This window comes from Gracilinanus agilis, chromosome 1, assembly GCF_016433145.1.
Source record: "Gracilinanus agilis isolate LMUSP501 chromosome 1, AgileGrace, whole genome shotgun sequence".
Taxonomy (NCBI): domain Eukaryota; kingdom Metazoa; phylum Chordata; class Mammalia; order Didelphimorphia; family Didelphidae; genus Gracilinanus; species Gracilinanus agilis.
Window position 1 is genome coordinate 797427602 of NC_058130.1, and position 24315 is coordinate 797451916.

General features: G+C 45.6%; 1 protein-coding gene across 1 annotated transcript; it reads right to left on the reverse strand.

Moving 5' to 3' along the window:
• Positions 1-1939: 1939 nt before the first annotated feature.
• LOC123230564 (zinc finger protein 501-like) lies at positions 1940-23959 on the reverse strand. Its single transcript, XM_044656699.1, has 4 exons — positions 23881-23959; positions 12674-12800; positions 11987-12085; positions 1940-3566 (listed from the first exon to the last, which is right to left on the reverse strand). Exons 1-4 carry the CDS (start codon positions 23914-23916, stop codon positions 2365-2367), a joined length of 1464 nt encoding a protein of 487 aa, XP_044512634.1. The 5' UTR covers positions 23917-23959; the 3' UTR covers positions 1940-2364.
• Between the last annotated feature and the right edge of the window lie 356 nt (positions 23960-24315).

Genomic DNA, 24315 nt, shown 5'->3' on the forward strand with positions numbered 1-24315 from the left:
ATGGTGTGATTGTGGGGAATCACTTCCTTCTGAGCAGCTAGCACCAATGCAGAAATTGGAATCCTAGAACATATGAGGATACTCCTAGAGCTGGAAACATACATTTCTCAGATTTTTATCCAGGGACTCAGGCTTGCCCTAGGAAACACATTCTTACCCTTGTGTTTCTAGATGCCGTTACTGTGTTTACAAAGTATGTAATACAAAAACTCAAGAGGGATTCTTTATTCCACTAAGGTACTAGGCAAATCACAATATGGCAGGAAATAGAATAAGGCTATGGGATATGTCTCCCACCATCTACTGTGGTGAAGAATAACTGGCACCAGAGATAAGGAAGAACTCAAACATTCTTGTTTGGCCACAAAGAATGACCTTTGGTACTTGAAGAGACCGGACAATGATGCACAAGGGGTTAACATTGAACAAAAGGACAGGAAGAGACCACCCAGTTGACCCTGATGAACTGAAGCTTTTGGGCCCAGATGAACCACATTTTTAAGTACCAAGAGCATGGGCAAATGTGATGTTAAGAGATCAAGGGACCGCTGAACTGGAGGGCATATGAAAACATTCAAAGAGAGGACAAAATCTGAGTCTACAAACTAGACCAGAAAGTTTGACTTCAATTCCTAGGAAAATGCTAGAATAGATCATTAAGGAGAGAGCAAATATTGGGAAAGTAAAGTAGTGACTACGAGTTCTATCAAGAACTGATCATGGCAGGCCATCTTCATTTCCATAAATGAGAGGGAACGGAATTAATAAACCAGTTAATGAGGAGAATGTTATGGATATAGTTAACTAGACTGGCAAAGCTTTTGATAAAATATTCCATATTTCTATGAAGAATACAGAGTATGTTTATTAGATAACACAATCGGATGGGTTAAGAATTGGCTGGGTGGTTGGATTTGAGTGGTGGTTAGTGATTCAATGTTAATCCAATGGGAGGGGTCTTTAATGGGGTAACTTGAGAATCTTTGCTTGACTCTGTGCTATTGAACGTTATCAGTGATTCAAATAAGGCAAAGATGATACCAAATTATTGGGAGGGATAGTTAATATAATGCAGTGAACTGCAAATGTGAAGTTGAGAAATCAAGGGACCAAGGATCCTAGGAGAAGATAGCATTGGACTGAATTCAATAACATGAAACTCAACAGGGATCAGTGCAAAATCTTGCATTTAGATGAAAAAAAAATGAACTTCACAAATTGGGGAGGCACAGCAAGAGAGCAATTGTGAAAGACTGAGAATTTCAGTGAACTGAAAATGCATATGAGCTGGCAATGTAATGTGGTGGCCCCCAAAGCTATTTCAACCAGGAAAGCTTCCTGGAATGGAAGAAAAAACATCACTCTACTTTGCCTTAAGTGGTCCAAGTCTGTGTTCGGGTGCCATGTTTTATGAAGGACACTGATAAACTGGAGAGTGTCCACAGAAAGGCAACCTGGATGGTAATGGGATAGGGATTAGCTGGAGGAAGTGAATATATGACTTGGAGAAAAGAAGACTAGGAGGAAGAGGGTTATGACTGGGGCTATCTACCTACTTGAAGGGCTGTGATAGAGAAGAAAGATTAGGTTTCTGTTTGACCTCAGAGAAAGAACCAGGAGCCACAGGTGGAAAGAGCAAAGAGGCAAATTGATGTTGGAAAGAACTTGCTAACAATGAAAGCTGTCCAAAAGTGGAATTTGTCTTGAGAGGTGATAGGTTCCCCCTCCTCAGAGGTTAAGAAGAAACCAGATGAAGCCAGCACTTGTTGGCTATGTTATTCTTTTGGTGCATGGAAATTGACTACATGGTTGATGAGGCCCCCTAAAATTGGGACATTCCACAATGTGTTTCCCCTGGAGGAAAGCCTTCCCTCACATAGTCAATCCAATTTAATCATTTATTAAGCACTTCATATCTTCCAAGCACTTAGCAGGCCCCAAGGATATAGACAAAAATAGGGCAATTCCTGCCACATAGCCACTTTCTGCTACTGGGGGAAAGCAATATGTGTATGTGAAGTCTAAAAAAATGAGCAAAATACAAATTTCTTAGGGCAGGCAGGAGCCAATAACAGCTGGGGATTATAAGGAAAGCATTACAGGCTCTGCATATTCATGGAATGGGAGATGGAATGTCACGTGGAAGGACTATAAGGAACCTCGGGTGACTGGAAGGAGAGATGTTGGCTAGAGGTCTCTGAAGTTGGCCAGATTGTATGCACTAGCAGAAGGTCACCCCAGATCATGACATCTCTATGGTTTTTCTCTTGTATGAATTTCCTGTTGTTGAATGAATCCTCTGCATTCATAAGATTTCTCTCTAGTGTGAATTTTCTAGAATTGAGTAAACTCTTACTTCCAATGCTAATTACGTCCACAAACTTTTTTCCCACTATGAATTTTTCGATGTTCAACAAGTCCTCTGTTCTGGCGGAAGCACTTCCCACATTCATCACACTTATAAACTTTCTCTCCAGTGTGAATGTTCTGATGGTCAGTAAGTCCTGTCCTCTGGGAGAAGGCTTTGCCGCATTCATTGCACTTGTAAGGCTTCTCTCCGGTGTGAATTCTTTGATGTCGAACAAGATCTGTCCTCTGACTAAAAGCTTTCCCACATTCATTACAGTCATAAGGTTTCTCTCCAGTATGAATCTTATTATGTTCAGTAAGTCCTTTCCGCTGCGAGAAGGCTTTACCACATTCATTGCACTTGTAAGGCTTCTCTCCGGTATGAATTCTTTGATGTCGAATAAAATCTGTCCTCTGGCTAAAGGCCTTCCCACATTCGTTACATACATACGGTTTCTCTCCAGTGTGAATCTTCTGATGTTCGGTAAGTCCCTTCCTCTGACGAAAAGCTTTCCCACATTCGTTACACTCGTATGGTTTCTCTCCAGTGTGAATCTTCTGATGTTCGGTAAGTCCCTTCCTCTGGCGAAATGTTTTCCCACATCCATCACATTCATAAGGTTTCTCTCCAGTATGAATTGTCTTATGTTGAGTAAGGTGTGAGCTCTGTCGGAAGGCCTTCCCACATTCCTGACATACATAAGGCTTCTCTCCAGTATGGATCGCTTGGTGTTTAATAAGCTGTGACTTCCAGCAGAAGGCCTTCTCACATTCGTTACATTTATATTCTTTTGTTTTAGTACCTGTTTTTTGATTTTCGATAGGGCCTAAATTATACCTGAAGGATTTCCCACATTCGGTACACATAGAAAATACCTTCTTTGGATACATCTTATTACACTTCAACAGATGTGTATATAATCGAAAGTTCTCTCTGTGAGTATCACATTTACAGAAATCCTTTTCAACAGATACTTTCTCTTGGGGAAGAGAGAATGGTTGTAGGCTGATATTTCTATTACATTTATTATGGGAAGGTTTCTTCTGAATAGTTTTTACTCGTTGGCTGTGATTTCTCTGCTGTTTTTCTGTTGAAGAGTCATATTTCAAAGTTTCCTCCAAATTAGAGACACGAAGACCATCTTTTTTGAGTCTTTCCTGACAGGACCGTTCTGGTTTTAGAATCGATAGCTTGGTTTCAAACACAGATTTCCAACCTAAGAGACAAAAAAAAAAAACACACAAAAAAAGCTTGTAAATATTCTGTTGCCCCTGCTGTACTACAAAGTTCTGTCTTTGTGTTCTCTCCATCAAGAAAAATGATCTTCTAAATCGATTTTAGCAATGCTCATTTCCTCAATGTATTTTCCCTGCTTTACTGCAACAGCCAAGCATTTCTATAGACAGATCAGGGAAGGGTGAAGACAAGGTGCAATGTTTCTACATTACAAATAATTACCACCCTCAATTATAGAGCAATACCATTGATCCACCCAAGACTATGGGTCAAATGAAGGAAAAGTCTTTCAATGACTGTTTTTTAAAGGAATGTTTAATGTGTCCTATTTTGCTACAGATCTGAGATGATCCTATATGTTTTATATGAATGAGATTAATTATTGTTTATATCAAGCTGAACCATTCTTGTACCTGCAGCATAAATTCAATCTGGCCATGATTTTCAAAAATGGACCATACAGCCTTTTAGTTACATTTTTTCCATCAAGATTCATCAGTGATATTGGTCTCTAGTTCTCACTTGCAGCTTTATTCTTTCACCTCATCTCCCCACTCTTATTACCAATAAGAGCCAACAATATTCTGCTAGTTCCTCCCAACCTAGGAGTCAGTCAGGATTTCTCACTCTCTCTCATCCCATCCCCATTTCCAATCTGCTGCCAAGGCCTCTTGATTTCGGCTTTGCAACAGGCCCTCATCATCTCCCACCTGGATTAGGGCAGGAGCCTGGGAGTGGGTCTACCTGCCCCGGGTCTCTTCTCAGTCTAGTCCAGCCCGATTTTCCTAAAACAAAGTCTGACCATGTCATCCCCTCATCCAATAAGCTCCAGGGGCTCCCCACTGCCTTCAGCGCTGAATACAAAATGCTCCGGCGTTCCAAGCCTTTCCTGACCTGTCCTCCCCCCACCTTCCTCCCCAATACATTGTCTTCCCTGCAGCGACACTGGCCTCCTGGCTGTTCCACAAACAAGATCCTCCATCTCTGAGCTCTCGGCATCCTTTCTGGCTGTCCTCCGAGCTCGAACACTGTCCCTCCTCAGCTCTGACGCTGATCTCCTTTGGTTCCTTTGAGCGGCCCCTCCATTCCCAGCCTCCCTCGTGAATCCCTGCGTTGTCACGGCAGCTGGGCTGGCACAGAAAGACCGGCTTGTCCCCCAGGCCTAGAGAAAGCGGTGCCAAAGGACGTTCCGAGTGTTGTGCTTACGGTTCTGCGGCGAGTGCGGGCTGGTTCTCAAGAGGCAAAGCGGCCGCCATTCCCCGAATTATGGAGCAGGGGAGGCACTCTGACATCTTGCTTCTGCCTCACAGACTCCACCAACGCCTTTAGCCATGAATCACAGGAGCTCGGCAGACTTCGAAGGGTCTGGCGCGCTGTGGTCCGGGGGGCCACGAAGAGTCGGACACAACCAGACACCGACAAAAACGGCACCTTCCACAGACCCCCGGACGCCAGGGTCTTCCCTCGGCTGATCTGGAAGCTCCTCCCCACGCTGACTGCCTGCGCTCGGTGCCCTCAGCAGCTTCTCTCCTCTGCCGGAGGGCCAACGGCCGGAACAGAGGCTCCCAAAGGCCCCCCAAAGGCCCTGGGGGTTCTCGGGCCTAGTGCCGGCTCTGCTCCTCCTCAGGTCCCTTCTGCGGGCAGCTTTCCCCACGACGGAAGCTCCTTCTTCTCAGCCATCCCTCGGCTCGGCACAGCGCCCGGCACACAGCGGTCGCCGCTTGTTGTTTCCTCGCAGACGGCCCCACTTCCAGGGTTGGGGTGAGAAGGACGGGGAGCCCCCCGTAAAGTGCGGACCCACAGCACGAGCTTCCCAGCCGTGCCATGTCCCCTCCCTCTCCCCAGCACGAGGGCCTCCCCCGAGGGAGTCACCACCGGAAATGGCCTCCTTCCACAGGAGCTGGGCCACACTGGCCGCCGCACGTCTCCTCTGCCTACGCAGCACCTCGCATGGACGGACTGAAGAAACGAAGACCGGCCGGGCGTCACTCCTGCTCCCAGAAACGTCAGGGCGAGCGACTCCGAGGCACCCCCGGGTGGCCGTCACGCTGCTGCCACGACCACAGGGAGGCCATCCCTGCCGGAGGGACGGGGAAGGGCAGTCTGGAAGCGTGTCCAAAGGGCCACCCAACCGTGCAGGCCCGAATCCCAACAGGGTCAGAGCTTGGGAAGAGGACCGACAGCATAGGAAGGCCTGGGAGCGAGGGGCCTCCGTCCCTGGGGGGGGCCTCCATCTCTCGGAGGGGAGCCTCCATCCCTCGGAGAAGCCTCCATCCCTTGGAGGGGGGGCTCCGTCCCTCGGAGAAGCCTCCATCCCTTGGTGGGGGAGGGCTCCGTCCCTGAGGGGGGCCTCCATCCCTTGGGGAAGGGCAGGTGAGACGCCACAGAGGACCAGAGAAGGACTCTTGGGAGTGACGCAGAGCGGAGAGGGCAGACGCAGGAGAGACAGCCGTGGCGGACGGTGATGGCTGGGAAGGCTGGGCAGGACTCCAAGACTCCAAAGAAGGCCGTCCGGAGCCCAGTGCGGGGGGATGCAGCGGCGTCTGCCGGGAGCCTCATGCCCTGTTTCGCAGCACGAGGAGGCCCGATGGTACGATCTGGGCACGGCGCACAAGCTAGCCGCCTTCCTGGGCAGAGAACACGGACTTTGATACAAACGGCGACAGTGACAAGAGCAGCGTCTCTGCAGCCCCCGACCCTCGCCGTCGGCCATCACCCCCATTTTTCAGAGGAGCAAACTGAGGCAGAGGGGGTGAAGCATGGGGCCTAGGATCGCCCAGTCACAAAGTGTCTGCAGCTGAATTTGAACTCGGGTCTCTGGGACCCCGGCCCTGTGCTCTGCAGCATCATGGAGGGGCCTCACAAGGGGCCGGTCCAGCACTGAGGCCTGTGGGCTCCCCCTGACACCTTAGGCCGGGGGCCAGAGCTCTTGTGGGTCACTGCGCCAGCACGGCGGGCCCAAAGACGAGGGAGCAGCAGGTCCGGCCCTCCGGCGAGGAGGCCTGGGAGGCTGGCAAAGGCACCTTCAGCAGGCCAGCTCCCAGGCCCGGCCCTGAGGGGGCGCCGAAAGGCGGGACTAGCTGCCGCCCCACGAGCAGGCGGAGGCCCAGTCTTGGAGGGAGACTTCGCCTTTTCTGTCCAGAAGGGCCAGAGTTCAGGTGGTCAGTCTGTGTCTCCTCACCCTCAGCCCTGCCTCAGGGCCCTTCCTCAGCCCTCTAGAGCCTCCCCGCGAGCACGGAGGGGTTTCTGCCCCTCTACCCGCCTGGCACACAGCAGGCACCTAATAAATGCACACTGACCCATCCTGGCCTCATCCGGAGGAAAAGCTCCAGACGGGGCTTCAGGTGGTGCCGCAGCAGCTCCAGGTCTCCACTGCGAGGTCCCCTGGCTCAGTCTCGCACCCCTTCTTAGCCGGGGGCCTCGGCATCCCCCTCCCCCCCGCTCTCTGCTTCCTGGGAGGGAGTTAGGGATCCTGGAGGCAGGGGCGCTCAGAACGTCAGCCCTTCCTGAAGGAGGGGACGGGCAGTCTGCGCCTGGCCCGGTGAAGGGCGGAGGAGAGGGCAGCAGGGGCCTGCGTGTGGCCACTTTCTGAGGCCTTTGGTGACTCACTGAGAAAGCAAAAGCTCGCCCGAGGGAAGGAGGGGAGACACTGGCGGGGGAAGAAGATCCCGGGGGCAGAAAGGCGCCCACCCAGGCAAGAGCAGAAGGGCTCGGGGGGAAGACGCTCCGGCATGGCCCCTGCCACGCGAGTCTCACATCAAGAGGGAAGGAGGACGGCTGGAGACTTAAGTGGGAGAAGCCGAGGAGGCCCACCGAGGGAACCTGAGGGAGCGGCGCTCCTGGCCGTCCGGAGTCTCGGGCCAACCTCCAAGAAAGGGTCGGAGCCAGCCGGGGCGCGAAGCCGCTCACGTTCGTGGCCACCAAATGCGGCCTGCCGGGCGCTCGCTACCAGGCCGAAGGTGCCTCCACTGAGAGCTCGAGATGGAGTAGGGAGCCGTTCCGAGCGTGGCCGTCCTGAACTTTGGGACGTTGCAGAAGCTGCGTCCTCAGGCGGAGGCTCTCCATGGGGAGGTTTTGGTGTTGAAGAAGTCCGGCAAGAGGCCCTCAGTGCCCTCCAGGAGGGCCTTCCCACTGCGGTGCGGCGGGAAGTCTCCGGGATGAACTTCCTGCTGGAGCCGACGGCTTCTCAGTCCTCTCGCCCTGCCTTTCGCTGAGCGCCCTTTTTAATATGCTAGTCTGAGAGGTGCGTCCCTGTGTTTGCTTCCTTCCCTTGTGGCGGGATTCTTAGGCCAGCCTTTAGGAAGGTGCTGCGGACTGCCGAGGAGCAGGCACGCTCCGCTCGTTCCCATCCAGTTCTCCGGAGGCCCCTCCCACCGAACTGTGCTTCCTTAGCGCCGTGTTACTTCTTGGCTGCATCCAGCTCGCTCGGAGAGGGGAAGGCTGCCTCCCCTCACCAGCATCATTTTGCTCTCTTATTTCCTGTCACTCCTGGGGCTGCCAGGCCTCTGGTCTCTCACGTGGCTGTTCCCAGGGATGCTGCCACGTTCACCGGGCTGCCCTCCCTTCTCACCCTCATTATGTGGGCCCCTCTTGCTTTCCTTTATGGTTTTTTTTAATCCTCACCTTCCATTTTAGAGTCAATACTTGACATTGGTTCCAAGGTAGAAGAGTGGTCAGGGCTGGGCCATGGGGGTTGACTCATCCAGGGTCACACATCTGGGAAGTGTCTGAGGCCAGATCTGAACCCAGGACCTCCCATCTCTAGGTCTGGCTCTCCAGCCACGGAGCCTCCCAGCTGCCCCCCTTTCCTTGTTTTTGAGGCTTTCCCCCTCTTTTTGGTGTGGAGGGTTTGGGCGAGCTTGGCCTCTTACCTCACCACTGTAGCGGCTGGAAGCCCAAGTCCAGCATGTGTGTGTTACCTGTGTGGACCCCGGCTTGTCTGGCCACTCCCAAGCGGTGGGCACCTACTCTGTCTCAGACCCTTGATTTTACAAAAAGCGCGGCTCCCAATAGTTTGGGGCCTCTGGAGACGTTCTGGTCCGATGGCTTCCTTGTGGTCCACAAGGCCGTGTTACTGCCTGAGTCCTATGAATCTGCCCAGGAATCACCATCATCATTCAGAGCAGAGACCTAGAGATTTGGGCCCTCAGGGGCCCACGTTCCCCCATACACCCTCTGCGCAGGGACCACAGAGCCGCAGGGGGCAGCAATGCATTCCTAGGGGTCAGAAACTGTCCGATTTGTGGTCCCCTCACCCAGGATCTCCTCAATGTGGCTCGTGAAAACCCAGCTGGCAGCTACGGAGAGGATGGAGGGCAGGCAGATGGAAAAGTCTGGAAGACTCCAAGGGTACAAACCAGCTAACTACAAGTTGTTTCCTCAAAAGAAGGAATGCTTTTTGGAGAATTGATGGGTTATTGGGGAAAAGAGAATGTTTTTTCCTTCATTTCAAACTTTTCTTTCTTTTGTGAATATAACAAATGTCAACAAACCAATATTTATGTGTGCGAAAAGATGACTGCGGACGAAGCTGAGACTCCCTACTGTACAGGGGGCTTTTTAAGGACATGTTGTTATCCTGAAAAGGTTTTGGACAAACAAATTCAATGCAATTAAGTTTAGAAGGAAAGTAGAAAACTGGGGGAAAAATGTATAGCAAGTATCTCTGATAAAGGTCTAATTTCTCAAATACATAGAGAACGGAGCCAAATTTATAAAAATAAAAAGTCATTCTCCAATTCATGAATGATCAAAGGAGATGAATAGGCAGTTTTCTAATGAAGAAATCAGAGTTATTTAGTCATTAAAAAAAATCTCTAAATCACTCTTAATTAGAGAAATGCAAATTAAAACTACCGCAGTACCACCTCACACCTAAGAGATTGGCCAATATGACAGAAAAAGAAAATAAATGTTGGTGATGTGGGAAAACTGGCACTCCAGTGCACTGTCGGTGGAGTTGTGAACTGAGCCATACCCTTTGACCCTGCAATACCTTACCATGTCTATATCCTAAAGAGATCAAAAAAGGGGAATATACAAATATTTATGGCATCTCTTTTTGTGACAGCCAAGGAAATCGAGGAGTTGGGGAAAGGCTAAACAAATTCTAGCATGTGATTATAATGGAACACCATCATGCTATAAGCAACGATGAGCAGAATCATTTCATAAAAACCAGGAAAGACTTAAATGAACTGATACAAAGTGAAGTGAACAGAACAGAACTAGAAGAACATTTTACACAGAAGAAAAGAACATTTTACACATAGAAATGATCTAGTTATTCTCAGCAATTCATTGATCCAAGACAATCCCAGAGACTCATGATGAAAAGTGTCATCTGCCTCCAAAGAAAGGAGGCAGGTCCAGATGGCCCTCGTGTAGCACTATGAAGTGGTCCAAAGCGACTCCACTGTCCATTGTCATATTCAAGCTCTGGGAGTTGAGAGTCTCACCTTGATCGACAGGTGAAGACAGTTGAACATCGGAATGTTCCCGGAGGCCATGAGGACAGGAGGAAAGGCATTTGGCCAGAAAGGATATAAATACCCTGGGCAGCCCCCTGCAGGGATCGCCTTTGACCCCTTGTCTTTTGGGACCTTGGCTTGGCTTTGCCTGATCCTTGCCTAAACTCTTGCCTTGGACATTTGATCTTGAACATTGATTGACCTGTGGTAAGACCGTGGATCCTCTGATTCTCTCTGAATCCCTAGATATTTAGGCACCTAAACCATCTCTAGATATTTAGGTATCCTGAGGCTCGGGGTGGGGGGGAGAAATCCGGGAAATGGGTAGGAGAAGAAGAAGAGGGTGGTGAAGGGTGGAATTTCCTGAAGGCTGTAGCAAACAGCTAGCAGTAAAAAGCTGAGAGAAACCATCATCAATATTTGCATCATCCAAACAGTTTGCTTACTCTGGTTTGGCTGTGGCCAGGCTGAGCCAGAGGAGGTGAAGAACAAGCCCAGCATTACTGAACAGCCTACAGTCCTGAGGGATTATTATCATAGATTTAGTGATAGGGTCACCTATTCCCCAACCCTTTCCTAATCATTCCTTTCTCTTGTTAAACAACATAGATAAACGTTATTAAGTACCTTCCTGGAGTAGTTATTCCATCACCACTCTGGGGAGGGAGCAACGCAGTCAGATGAACGTTATCCAAGGCTGATAGAGCCCAATACCAAGAATCAATCAACCCCAGGTGGGACCTGAAAGGGTTACCCATCCACTGACCTTTAGGGATTCTGCCTGGGCACTGTTATAAAGAAGGGCAGTTAGTAAAACCTCCAGCTCGGTGGCAGGACTCGGGTGTCCCTGCACCAGCCATTAGGGAACCAAACCAAAGCTTCCTCAGATTAATATCTTAGATTACTAGTACTAATAACCAGCCTAATGGTGGTTGCTCTCTTCTTTTATAACACCATCCTCTCAGACCCAGCAATCCCAACACGGGGCCCAGACCCTCATGAAGTCAAAGACAGACCTAAAGCTCCAACATATACTAGAATACACACAGCCGCCATCTTTGTGGTAGCAAAGCTCTAGAAACTAAGGAGGTGACCATCCACTGGGAATGGCCAAACTTCAGCCTGATGGGGGAGACAACATGGAAGCAGCTGTATATGACAGGATAACTTGGAGGTCATCTCGGGGAAAGGCAACAGTCAGTCAAAATATACATGATCAGTCAGTCACAAAGACTCTTAAATGTGCCCAAACCAGGCATCATCTTTCTCCAGGTTTCCCCCCTCCTACTGAAGGCACCACCACCTCCCCCATCTCCTGGGTCGGGAATCTCCTGGCCTCCCTTATCCCACACCTCTATCGCCACAACGTCTCTTGCATGACTCCACAATTCAGCTAAACTGGCCTTCCTCACATACCACTTCATTGCCCATCTCCATGCCTTTATCCTGACAGGTCTGCATGCCTAGAATGCATTTCCTCCTTACCTAAGAGAATTCCTCTCTTTCTTTTAAAATAAAGCTCGAGCACCATTTTCTACATGAAATCTTTCCCGATTTCCCACAAACTACTAGTCTGTGTAGATTTGTATTTACGTGCATTAGATGTCTACATTCCTGTGAGAATGTGGGCTTCTTAAAGGGAGGAAATGTTTTTCTCCTTTTACCTGCATCCCCAATGCCTGGCACTCAGAAGTTGCTTCATAAATACTTGCTGATTGATCGAAACTGAAAAATGGGGGCTAAGAAGGATCTAAATCCAAGTCCTGGCAGAAGAGAGCTCCCTGTGCTCCTGGTGCCAGAGGCCCACAAAGTTCCCTGGGAGTACTCTTCCCTAATCCACAGAGCTGCAAGAATCACTCCCAGGCAGGCCCCAGCAACACCCACCCAGTTATTGTCTGTGGTACCTCAGCTGCTCGGGGGTCTCACTCACCAGGATGGAGGCTGTTCCCCCAGCCATCTCCCTCGGGCCTCCATGGTGTTTCCCCTCGTTCCAGCTGGTTGATCACCTCTGGTTTGGAAACTGCAAGTCCTGTTCATTGGAAATGAGAAAGAGCTGAGGCCACAGAGGCAGCAACTCATTGGTGCCAGACAACACGGCCCCATGTCAAAGGCCCAGGGGACAGCAGGAGATGAGGGTGAAGACAAGGCCTGTAAACTCTGAAGCAGAAACGGAGCTGGATTACTTAGGATTGGAAAATATCCCACGGAATGGATCTGGGTTCAGAAGTGAGTGCACGGGACCAATGCCCTCCTAAGAGGAAGTGCGAGTAGGCTCAGGCAAGGCTACCCAGGATGCCAGGGAAGGGAACTAGAAAACTCCATCTGGGATCTCCATCCTGCAGCTCACTGGATGTACAAACCCAGTGTAGCCCACTTGCTCTCTTTGGCCCTCAAGGCCTTGTCTTTACAATGAGGCCTCAAAGGTCCCTTCCAGCTACAAAGCTATGTACTATATGTGATGTGCTTTTCTCTTGGGCACAAATGCAGTAATAACCAATGACCAAGCTCTTATTTCTCTGGGCTAAGTAACAATTACTTGATGCTCAACACACTCACTAGCCTTTACCTTTAAGGGGAGATGGCAGAGACAGTTTGGGCACCAGGGGAACCCCCTTACCCAAGCACACCAAGTTCCTATAGTTCTCCAACATCACCTCCCGATACAGCTCCTTCTGAGAAGGGGCCAGGCACTTCCACTCCTCCTGGGTAAAGTCCACGGCCACATCCTTGAACGTCACTAACTCCTGAAAGAACATTGGAGGAGAGGAAAATTGGCAAGGATTATGGGAGTGGTGCCTCCCCATTCCTGTGGCCAGGGCCAAAGCCCAACATTCAATAAACATTTATTAAGTTCTCATTGTGTGCCCAGCAATGGGGTAGACCAAATGCCAACAACTATGACAGAGAAGTCATAGACATTATAAACAATTCATTCTTTAAAAATTAGAATTGGGCAAATAGAAGCTAATGACTTCATGAAGACATCAAAAAACAAAAAACAAAATCAAAAGAATGAAAAAAAATGGAAGAAAATATGAAATAGTTCATTAAAAAAACTTACCTGGGAGGGAGTCTTCTGTTTTTTCAGGCTAACTTAACTTGCTGATTCTATCTAGGTATCCCCCAAACTGACTAAGCTAACTATGACCCTCAGTAGTTGGTTTGATTTGTTCCCCAAAAGCTGTCTCCAAAAACTGCTATGAATGAACTCCAATGGCTAAGTTCACCCCAGGCTAAGTTCACTCTGACCCCTGAGGTAAAACCTCAAAGCTGATTTGACAGGAAATTTTAGGTAAAACCTTCTGATAAGCACAGCACGTATGGTCAGATCCTTTTCTAGATCTTTCCCAGTTAAATAGAGCACCTCCAAAGATGAATTAGGGGTATACTCCTTCTCCACAGTCAGGTGAGGTAGATGAGCTCTGATAAGCCTGCCTTTCCTCCACCATTCCTGGACAGGAAGCCCTTCACCTCCCATAGGAAGGTCAAGTCACTCTAGCTGTTATCACTTCCAAACTATTCCTCCTCTGCCTTCTGCCTGCTAAAATCCTTTCCCTTGAGTTCCTAGTATGTGCCTTAAAGAGAGCCTTCCACTTCACTTACATCTTATCCTATCTCTATTACATTTCCTCCCTCTGATCATTTGAGCAAATTTGTTGAAGACAAATTTCTCATATGATCACTATTAAATATATAAATTCCCCTTATTGTAAACTTAACTTATTATACTTGTCAAAAATAACAAACAGTCCTACTCTAAACTTCTTACAGCTTTACATTCTTCAGGAGATGTTTGCAAAACACTTTTACTCACACCTGTATCAACTGAACAATCATAGATTTGTCTCCCAACATTAAATGTAACATGTGGTTCTGTGCTATTTGGTGGTGAATGTGTACTTATAATAGGTGCTAAAATAGATGGATACGGGAATTGCATCTCTAATTCCTGATCACCACATTCCACCTCCATTTACTTCTGCATCATTATTTTGACAAGGTTTAATAGTTCTATCATTTTGCCAGGATTTACTTTTTTTACCACACTTTCCTTCATTTTCTATTCCATTGCTCACTTGTTTTTACAGTCTCTCTGTGCTGCAAACTGTGCTATACTGAACGCATCTTCATAATGCACGTGCACCCTTTTGCGTATCCACTTTCTGGGAATTGCCTCCTGCTACTTGAGAGTATTTAGGACGAGCTCCACTTTTCACATATTCTTGCTTGTTGGGATCCATGGCAACAACCATGATTACAGCAGTTACTATCTTGCTTTTGGTATGCATTGTTACACCTTTTATTATAGTTTTACAAATTCTGCCTGTAACCATTGTTAAAGTTATTGCCTTGGTTTCCCCTAAGTCCTTGGTCATAGAACTGTCCTCTAAAATGACACTCTCTCATCATGTGTCCAACACGGTTATGGAAATAACATCTAGGGAGGTTTTGTCTATTTATTCTTGAACTGTAACCTGTTTTAGTAGGTCTGGTAAGACCTTAAAGCTGCTACTGCTTTTATCTCTTTTATCTCATTTTCCTTCAACTTTGGGTTTACTTCTTTTAATTGCTTTCTTAAATCATCAGTTAAGTCATTTCTGTCCTCTTCCTGTCTGTCTTTATCTGCTTGGTAAATATAGTTAGCAGTTCTTTTAAGTTCTTCCAATCCCATAGTATACCAGTTACAACAATTATTTTTAAAATAGTTTCTTACAGAGGGACAAGAATTCTTTACAAATTTTCTTTGAATATGGCCTATGTTATCCTTGGATAAAATACCCATTTCTAGCCATTTCTCTCTACAATCTATAAGTCTATCCAAAAATGTTGTTGGTGTTTTCCCTGCCTCCTGCCTTAATCTTTCAAATTTTGACCACATGCCAGGGCATTTGGAATTTGCTTTCATAACTTCTAAAATAGATTCCCTAGCTTTTCCCAAATATCTGTAAGCTTCAATGGAATTCATCTCGAATTCAGGATTTTCAGTGGGCCAAGGAGTGAGCTCTTCGTTATTGTTTGTTTAACAAATTGCTTTTCTCTCCTAGTTAATAGTTCATCCATAAGAATTTCAAAATCTCAAAAATCTGGATCACAAATCCTAACTGCTCTCTTAAATTCCCTTATTACTGCCACTCGTTCGTCATCAAATTTTGGAATTCTTTTTAATTGCATCCAAACCGGTTTTCACGAAATGCTTATGGGCTTTCATATGCAAAATTCCCAAGTCAGGAAACATATAAGGCACATCTCACAAAGGAAACATCGTTGCAGGAGAGTTTTCTAAAGCTTGTTCTTCTAATTGTAGCTTATTCAGTACTTCTTGTTTTTTTAGCATTCCCTGTTTTGGCTACTTCTTGTGGTACCATCTCATACCTTTCCCCTTTGACTTTAGTAAGTTATAAGCATTGAGCTTCCACCTGCTCAAGCTTTGCTTGGAGGGTCAGAACTAGTTCTTTTATTTCACTGTTCCCTATGATTAGCCAGCCAGTAACATTAAGTCTCTTAAAAAATTGTTACTACAATTTTCTTGAATTGATAGAGGCAACCTAGTAGAAGAATCAGGAGAGTTAAATGAGGCAGTGCTCTATGTATGGCCATATCCATAATTGGTAAGAGAGCTTGGAACCCCAAAAGATCATGTATGTAATCTGGCATGATTACCATACAGAAAAAAGGTATCATTATGGTATAATAACAAATAGTCTCCATTGCACTATGTTTAGGCATACTGGAGAAATAAACTTCCTGGGTAAGATGAATTTCTCCAGGGACACAACAGGAATTATTACCTTCCGCCTTTATAAGTGCAATGCAATTTGATTGATAGCTGACTGGGAGATTTGTTATGGAGCCCCCTAGCAGGCGAGAGAAGGTACTGCAACTGTCAGCACTGACTGTTGCTGAGTCTGTCAGTTACAAATTGTAACCTTCACAGAAGCCCCCTGCTGTGATTCAAGGTTTTTAAATGGATTTTGAGCTAAAAAAAAAAAAAAAGTCAAATCTCTAGGTTTTTTTCCTGTACCAGCACACCAACTAAAAAAATATATATGGAGGAGGGAAGAGATATGGGTAATGGTAGCTCAACTCGGGGATCCCCCAGAATACCCAGCTGGGTATTCTAGCCCCCGGTTAGTGAGAGTGAAACTCAATCACTTTCTCTCACTGGGCCAGTTGCACAAATGCTTTGAAGACAATAATTGTAAAACAGTATCTCTTTTATTTAAGAGGGAATACAAACTGAGGATCAGAAAAAGGAGTCCCTAACTCTAAGGAATCTAGCTAATTACCCATAATCCTCTATGTCCCTAGAGAGAGGGAGTCTTCTGTTTCTTCAGGCTAACTTAACATGCTGATTCTATCTAGGTATCTCCCAAACTGAGTAAGCTAACTATCTATGACCCTCAGTAGTTGGTTTGATTTGTTCCCCAAAAACTGCTATGAATGAATTCCAATGGCTAAGTTCACCACAGGGGAGCTGACCCCTGAGGTAAAACCTCAAAGCTGATCTGACAGGAAATTTTAGATAAAACTTTCTGATAAGCACAGCACGTATGGTCAGATCCTTTTCTAGATCTTTCCCAGTTAAATAGAGCACCTCCAAAGATGAATTAGGGGTATACTCCTTCTCCACAGTCAGGTGAGGTAGATGAGCTCTGATAAGCCCGCCTTTCCTCCACCATTCCTGGACAGGAAGCCCTTCACCTCCCAAAGGAAGTCAAGTTACTCTAGCTGTTATCACTTCCAAACTGTTCCTCCTCTGCCTTCTCCCTGCTAAAATCCTTTCCCTTGAGTTCCTAGTATGTGCCTTAAAGAGAGCCTTCCACTTCACTTAAATCTTATCCTATCTTTAACCTTTTCCCATTATAATACATAGAAGGTAAGCTGTTTAGGATGATAGGCAAAAAAAGAAAAAATCAAGAAATGAAAAACAGGATTGCAGTAAAAGGTAAGAGAGAAGTAAAACGGAGTAAACTATAACACATAAAGAGGTGGGGGAGATATTACAGCGGAGGGGAGGATGAAGGTAGTGATAGGTAATACTTAAATCATACTCTCATTGGCTCAGAGAAGGAAGAACAGTCAGATTCACTGGGACAGAAAAGCCTATCTAACCCTATAGAGAAGTAGAAGGGGAATAAGAAAAGCGGTGGTGGGGAGGGGAGTAATATAAGGGAGAGAAAGGCTGGGAGGTGACCAAAAGACCCTGCAAAGAGGATAATAAGAAGGGAGGTGGAAGGAAGGGGAGCAAAATAAGGGAGGGGGATATAGGAGAGTGAGTAAAAGCAAAACACTGATGTAGAGGGAAAGAATGAAAGGAAAAAGGGCAGGATTAAAAGACGAAATCAAGATGGAGGGGAATACACAGATGATAATCATAACTGTCAATGTAAATGGGTTGAACTCACCCATAAAACGGAAGCAGATAGCAGAGTGGATTAAAAACTAGAATCCTATGATATGTTGTTTACAAGAAACACATCCTAAGTAGGCAGACACACAAAGGGTAAAGGTAAAAGGCTGGAGCAGAATCTATTGGGCTTCAAATGAGACAGTGGCAATCATATTCAAAGTTAAAACAAAAATAGATTGGATTAAAAGAGATAAGGAAGGAAATTACATCTTGATAAAAGGTAATGTAGACAATGAAGAAATATCAGTACTCAACATATATGCACCAAATGGTATAGCATTCAGATTTTTAAAGAAGAAACTAAAGGAGCTTTGGGAGGAAATAAACAGGAAAACTATACTAGTGGGACCTTCCCCTATCAGAGCTAGATAAATTTAACCAAAATATAAATAAGAAAGAGGCAAAGGAAGTGAATGAAATCTTAGAAAAGTTAGATTTAATAGATATCTGGAGAAAACTGAAGAGGGATAAAAAGGAATATACTTTCTTTTCAGCAGCACATGGTACATATACAAAAATTGATCATGTACTAGGGCATAAAAACTTCACAACCAAATGTAGAAAAGTAGAAATAATAAATGCAACTTTTTCAGATCATAATGCAATAAAAATTTATGAAAAGGCAAATTAAAAATTAATTGGAAACTAAATAATCTAACTCTTCAAAACTGGTGGGTCAAAGAACAAATCATAGAAATAATTACCAATTTCTATGAAGAGAATGACAATGAGGAGACAATATACCAAAACTTATGGGATACAGCCAAAGCAGTACTTGGGAAAATTTATATCCCTGAATACTTATATCAATAAAATAGAGAAAAAGCAGATCAATGAATTGGAGATGCAATTAAAAAAATGAGAAAAAACCAAATTAAAAATCCCCAATTAAATACTAAATTAGAATCCTAAAAATCAAAGGAGAAATTAATAAAACTGAAAATTAAATAACTGTTGAACTAATAAATAAGACTAAGAGTTGGTTCTTTGAAAAAAACCCAAAGTAGATAGAAAACCAAAAAAAGTGGTTTATTTGATTAAAAAAAAGGAAAGAAGAGAATCAAATTACCAGTATTAAAAATGAAAAGAGTGATTTCACCTTTAATGAAGAGGAAATTAAAGCAATTTTTCCAAGAGTTATTTTGCCCAATTATATGATAATAAACCTGATGATCTAGGTGAATTAGATGAATATTTACAAAAATAGAAATTGCCTAGGTTAAAAAGAGGAAACAGAATACTTAAATAATCTCATCTCAGAAAAAGAAATTGAACAAGCCATCAATGAACTCCTTAAGAAAAAATCCCCAGGGCCAGATGGATTCACAAGTGAATTCTATCAAACACTTAAGGAACAATGAATCCCAATACCATACAAACTATTTGGCAAAATAAGAAAGACTCCCACCAAATTCTTCTTATGACACAAATATGCTACTGATACCTAAGCCAGGAAGACTAAAAACAGAGAAAGAAATTTACAGAGCACGTTCCTTAATGAACTTTGATGCAAAGAGACTATCACAATTGTTCACTGTGACCAGTGGGATTTATACCAGGAATGCAAAGATGGTTTAATATTAGGAAAACTATCAGCAAAATTTGACCATATCAACAATGAAACTAATAGTAATCACATGATTATCTTAATAGATGCAAAAAAAAGCCTTTGAGAAAATACAACACCCATTCCTATTGAGAACAATAGAAAGCTTAGGAATAAAAGGACCTTTCTTTAAAATAAGTAGTATTTATTTAAAACCATCAGCAAGTATCATCTGCAATGGGGATAAGTTAGAAGCCTTTCCCATAAGATCAGGAGTGAAGCAAGACGTCCATTCATTATCACCAATTTTATTTCATATTATAGTAGAAATGCTAGCTTTAGCTATTAGAGAAGAAAAAGAAATTGAAGGAATTAAAGTAGGCAATGAAGAAACTAAACTATACTCTTTACAGATGATATGATGGTATATCTAGAGAATCCTAGAGAATCAACTAGAAACTAGTTGAAATAATTAATAATTTTAGCAAAGTTCCAGCAAAATAAACCCACATAAATCATCAGCATTTCTATATGTTTCCACAGAGCCCAGCAGAAAGACTTAGAAAGAGAAACTCCATTTAAAATCTCCCTAGACAAAATAAAATATTTGGGAATTTATCTGCCAAGACAAAACTAAGGAATTTTATGAACACAACTACAAAACACTTCCCACACAAATAAAACTAGATCTAAACAATTGGAAAAACATTAATTACTCATGGGTAGGCTGAGCTAATATAATAAAAATGACTAACTTATTTAAATTAATTTATCCATTCAGTGCTATACCTATCAAACTACCAAAAAAAACCTATAATTTTTTTTAAAAACCCTTATCTTCCATCTTGGAATCAATACTGTGTATTGGTTCCAAGGCAGAAGAGTGGGAAGGGCTAGGCAATGGAAGTTAAGTGACTTGCCCAAGGTCACACAGCTGGGAAGTGTCTGAGGCCAAAGTTGAACCTGGAACCTCCCGTCTCTAGGCCTGGCTCTCAATCCACTGAGCTACCCAGCTGCTCCCACAAAAAAACTATTTTGTGGAACTAGAAAAATAACAACAAAATTCATCTGGAAGAACAAAAAGTCAAGAATATCAAGAGAACTAAAGGAAAATAATGTGAAGGAAGGAGGTCTAGCAGTACCAGATCTTAAGCTGTACTATAAAGCAGTGGTCATCAGAACAATATTGTACTAGTTAAGAAATAGAAGGGTGGATCAATGGAATAGAGTAGGGGTAAATGACCTCAGCAATCTAGTGTTGGATAAACCCAAAGATCCCAGCTTTTGGGATAAGAACTCACTATTGGACAAAAACTGCTTGGAAAATAGGAAAAGAGTATGGAAACAATTAGGTTTAGATCAATATTTCATACCCTTAACCAAGATAAGTTCTAAATGAAAATATGATTTAAATATAAAGAGTGATATTATAAGCAAATTAGGGGAACACAGAATAGTTCACCTGGTATACTACAGAGAAGGGAAGAATCTGTGACCAAACAAGAGAACATTAAAAGTTGTAAAATGAATAATTTTGATTATATTAAATTTAAAAAGGTTTTGTATAAACAAAACCAAGGTAATCAAGATTAGAAAAGAAATAACTGGGAAAAATTTTAATAAATTTCTCTGAGAAAGGTCTCTTTTCTCAAATATATAAAGAATGAAGTCGAATTTCTAAGAATACAAGTCATATCCCAATTGATAAATGGTCAAAAGATATGAATAGGCAGTTTTCAGATGAAGCAATCAAAGTTATCAATAATCATTTAAAAATGTTCTAAATTGTTCTTCATTAGAGAAATGCAAATTAAAACAACTCGATAGAAAAGAAAAATGATAAATTTTGGAGCTGTGGCAAAATTGGGACACTGATGCATTGTAGGTGGAGCTGTGAACTGATCTAACCATTCTGGAGGGCAATTTGGAACTATGCCCAAAGGCTATAAAAGAATGCATGTCCTTTGATCCAGCAGTACCACTACTAGGTGTGTATCTCAAAGGGATTTTAAAAAATGGGAAAGGGCCTGTTTGTACTGAAATATTTATAGCTGTGCTTTTTGGGGTGGCAAAGAATTGGAAACTAAAGGGATGTTTGTTGACTGGGGACTGGCTGAACAAATTGTGGTACATGACAGGGATGGAATACTATTGTACTATAAGGAATGATGAACCGGATGATTTCAGAAAGAGCTGGATAGACCTTTGTGGACTTACGCAGAGTGAAATGAGCAGAACCAGGAGAACACTGTACACGGTAAATGCAATATTGTGGAACGACCAAACAGGATAGATTTTGCTCCTAACAGCAATACGATGATCCAGAACAATTCCGAGGGACTTAAGAAAAGGAATGCCCTCCACCTCCAGAGAAGAACTGTGGGAGTCAGAATGCGGATGAAAACATAGGATTTATCACTTTATATGATTTGGGGTTTTGGTTTAATAAGATAATTCACTTACAAAAATGAATAATATGGAAACGTTTGGTATGATAACACAGGTATAACCCAGGCTGAATTGCCTGCCAGCTCTGGGGGAGGGCAGGGATGATGGCCTGGACTTCTCTCCAATGAACTCTTCCATCATGTCCCAGGTGTCTCATCATCCTCACACCTCACCGAGGACTTTGTTCTAATTGTGTATCATTTTACCACAGTCATCTTTACTTCAAGTTGAAGCACAAGTCTATTTTTTTTCCTAACTGATCTTCCATCTTAAAATCAATACTGTGTATTGGCTCCAAGGCAGAAGAGCAGGAAGGGCTAGGCAAAGGGGTTAAGTGACTTGCCCAGGGTCACACAGCTATAAAAAGTGTCTGAAGTCACATTTGAACCTAGGACCTCCCCTCTCCAAGCCTGGCTCTCTATGCACTGTGATACCTAGAAGGCCTCTCAAGTCTGTTTTCAAGGCCTTTTCCTCATCCCTTCCAGGGAATGGTCCCTGCCCCAACAGGGTGAGCTCCCCTCTTGACTAGCTCGGCATTCTTGGACTGAGTTGCTCTTCAGCAGGTTTCACTTATTTCATCTAGACACTGAATCCTATGGTCAGGTGAGTGCTCTTCCCATCACTGGGGAGGGAACGGGAAGAATACTGGCCCACATCCCATCAGGCTGGGGCTGTCTAGGGAAGGGCTGAATAAGGGCTTCCAGATTCGCATTTCATGACTCAAGACCCCAAAGGAGACAACTCGGGCCTGATTCCTATTTGCCGCTACCAGCAACCTTGGTTTTTCATGCTGAGCCCTTTAAGGTTGGTAAAGCCCGGGGTCCTGAGCGTGGTCCTCTTCTTCACAATTCCACATGGTGGCCACCTTCCCAAGTCCCCCCGCCCGTGTTTACGGCTATTCCCCAGGAAAGAAGAGTCGATGGCCCACTGAAGCATCCTTGCCTCTGGAAATCCTTCCTAAGCAAGCTGCCCTGAAGCAGCAGCTGATACTTTATTTGGGCAATGCCGAGCCCTCCAGGAATCGCTTTGGCACAGCCCTCACGCTCAGCGCTAAATAAAGGGAAGGCCGCACTCCTCTGGGGAACTCCCCAAAATCAAACAAGTGACCCAGATGCACAACAACAAAAAGCTGTACCGTTAAAGGGCCCTGGTTTCAGGGGCGAGTTGTTCATTCTCAGCTGAGAAGAGGACGCGTTAGAGGAATCTAAAAGAAGGCCCCGCTGTCTTGGGAGCTTTTCTTTCGCTCTGGATTGCAAATACGCAGGAGAAGCCTCTCAGTCCTAGCTCCAGCTTCTAGTCTCATAAGCGTGCATGGACACAGGATGAGGCAGAGAGAAGGTAACGAGTCATCCGGCCCATGGTTTGGTCTCACCATCTCCATCACGGCCCAGGACCCTTCTGATTGGTGGCCCCCACCAGGCCGTCTCCCTTTGGCCTCCCCCATCCGGCCTCTGAGCCAGGCACCTCCTTTCTAGCTTCCTCCCCCAGGCAGGCGTCTCTCTTTGGATCCTACACAACCTGAGAGCAGGGACACTGCCCGTTTGTCTTTGTGCCTCAGCATGGTGCCTGGCACGTGGTACGGGCGAACATGTTTACTGACTGAATCAGACAGTCAGTCGTGGATGGCAAGAGGCAGCTATGCTGAGTTTGCCTAAGAAACGTCAGAATTTTCACATTTTTGGTAACTCACTTTTCATGCTTTTAGGGAAGTCTGTAGCATTGATACCTCTGAGGCCGCTAAAGCCTACAACTGCACAAAGACTTCTGGGACACGCTGCCCCACTCGTTTCTTCTTGGGCTCCTCTCCTCTCTGCTCAGAAAGGGGAGAGGCTGGGGACAGCTGGGAAAGGTAAGTCACTTAACCTGCTTGCCTCAGCTTCCTCATCTATAAAATGGGATCCTAAGAGCCGCTGGGTTCTGACACTAAGATGAGGGACTCTCTGGGAAGTCTCTGCAAACCTTAAAGAGCCGTGGTTGTTAGGAGATTCCTGCGCAGGGTCACGGGGGCTGAGACAGACGTTCTGAAGGCAGCATTCGGGCTGCACCTCTGTACTGGCTGAGGCCTGGCCCGTCCCGCCCGCCTCACCAGGGCCCAGGGGCCCTCCACACCAGGCCTCTGGGGATCGGGCTCTCTCGCTGAGAACGGTTGATGCTCACCAGCTGACCCGCACCAAGGCCCGCCAGCGGCTGCCTCGTGGGCCCTTCTTGGGCCTCAGCTCTGCCTCCATTGGCAGGGTAAGTGCTCAGAGGCCACAAATGTGTCTTTTTACGGATACTCCACAGGGGCCTTCCTGCTCTGCACAGCGCCTGCCACCACCCACAAGAGAAATGGCACTTGGGGACAGCCGGGTGGCGCTGCGCACAGAGAGCCCCGCTTGGAGCTAGGTGACTCTGGGCAAGTCACTTCCCCTTCACTCACCTGGTGGGCCCGAGAGGTCGGGCACACGGGGGCCATTCCTGCTTCTCCTGGACGCCTCCTTCGGGCAGCTCAGCTCTGCAGGGGGCAGCTGGGGAGAGAAGGGAACCATGAAGGGGGCTCCAGCAGACAGAGCCAAAGGGGTGATCCGGTCCTTCGGGTTTTTAGGGTGCAACGAGGCAGGGGAGGGATTGTCTGAGCTGGCCCGAAGGGCATGAAGCACAGGGAACACCAGGGCCAGTTCTGCTGTGGGCCTCCAAGTAACCACCTGGGAAATGGGCCAACAGCAACAGGACCAGCCCATGGGGGGAGGGGGACAGGGAAGAAGGCTTGGAGAGCAGCACTCCCGGGCTCCGGACTGGAAGGGTGAATGGTCAGCTGGCGGGGTGGGGGCAGGGGAGACAGGCAGGAGAAGGGGGTGGGGCAAGAAGAGAACCA

Excerpts from the sequence above, each read along its gene's own strand:
- LOC123230564 (XM_044656699.1), bottom strand. The coding sequence starts at position 23,916 with ATGGCCCCCGTGTGCCCGACCTCTCGGGCCCACCAG. Across the intron at positions 12,801-23,880 it reads CGACCTCTCGGGCCCACCAG|GAGTTAGTGACGTTCAAGGA; the intron begins GTGAGTGAAGGG and ends ATGTTCTTTCAG. Across the intron at positions 3,567-11,986 it reads GGGGAACAGCCTCCATCCTG|GTTGGAAATCTGTGTTTGAA; the intron begins GTGAGTGAGACC and ends TTTGTCTCTTAG.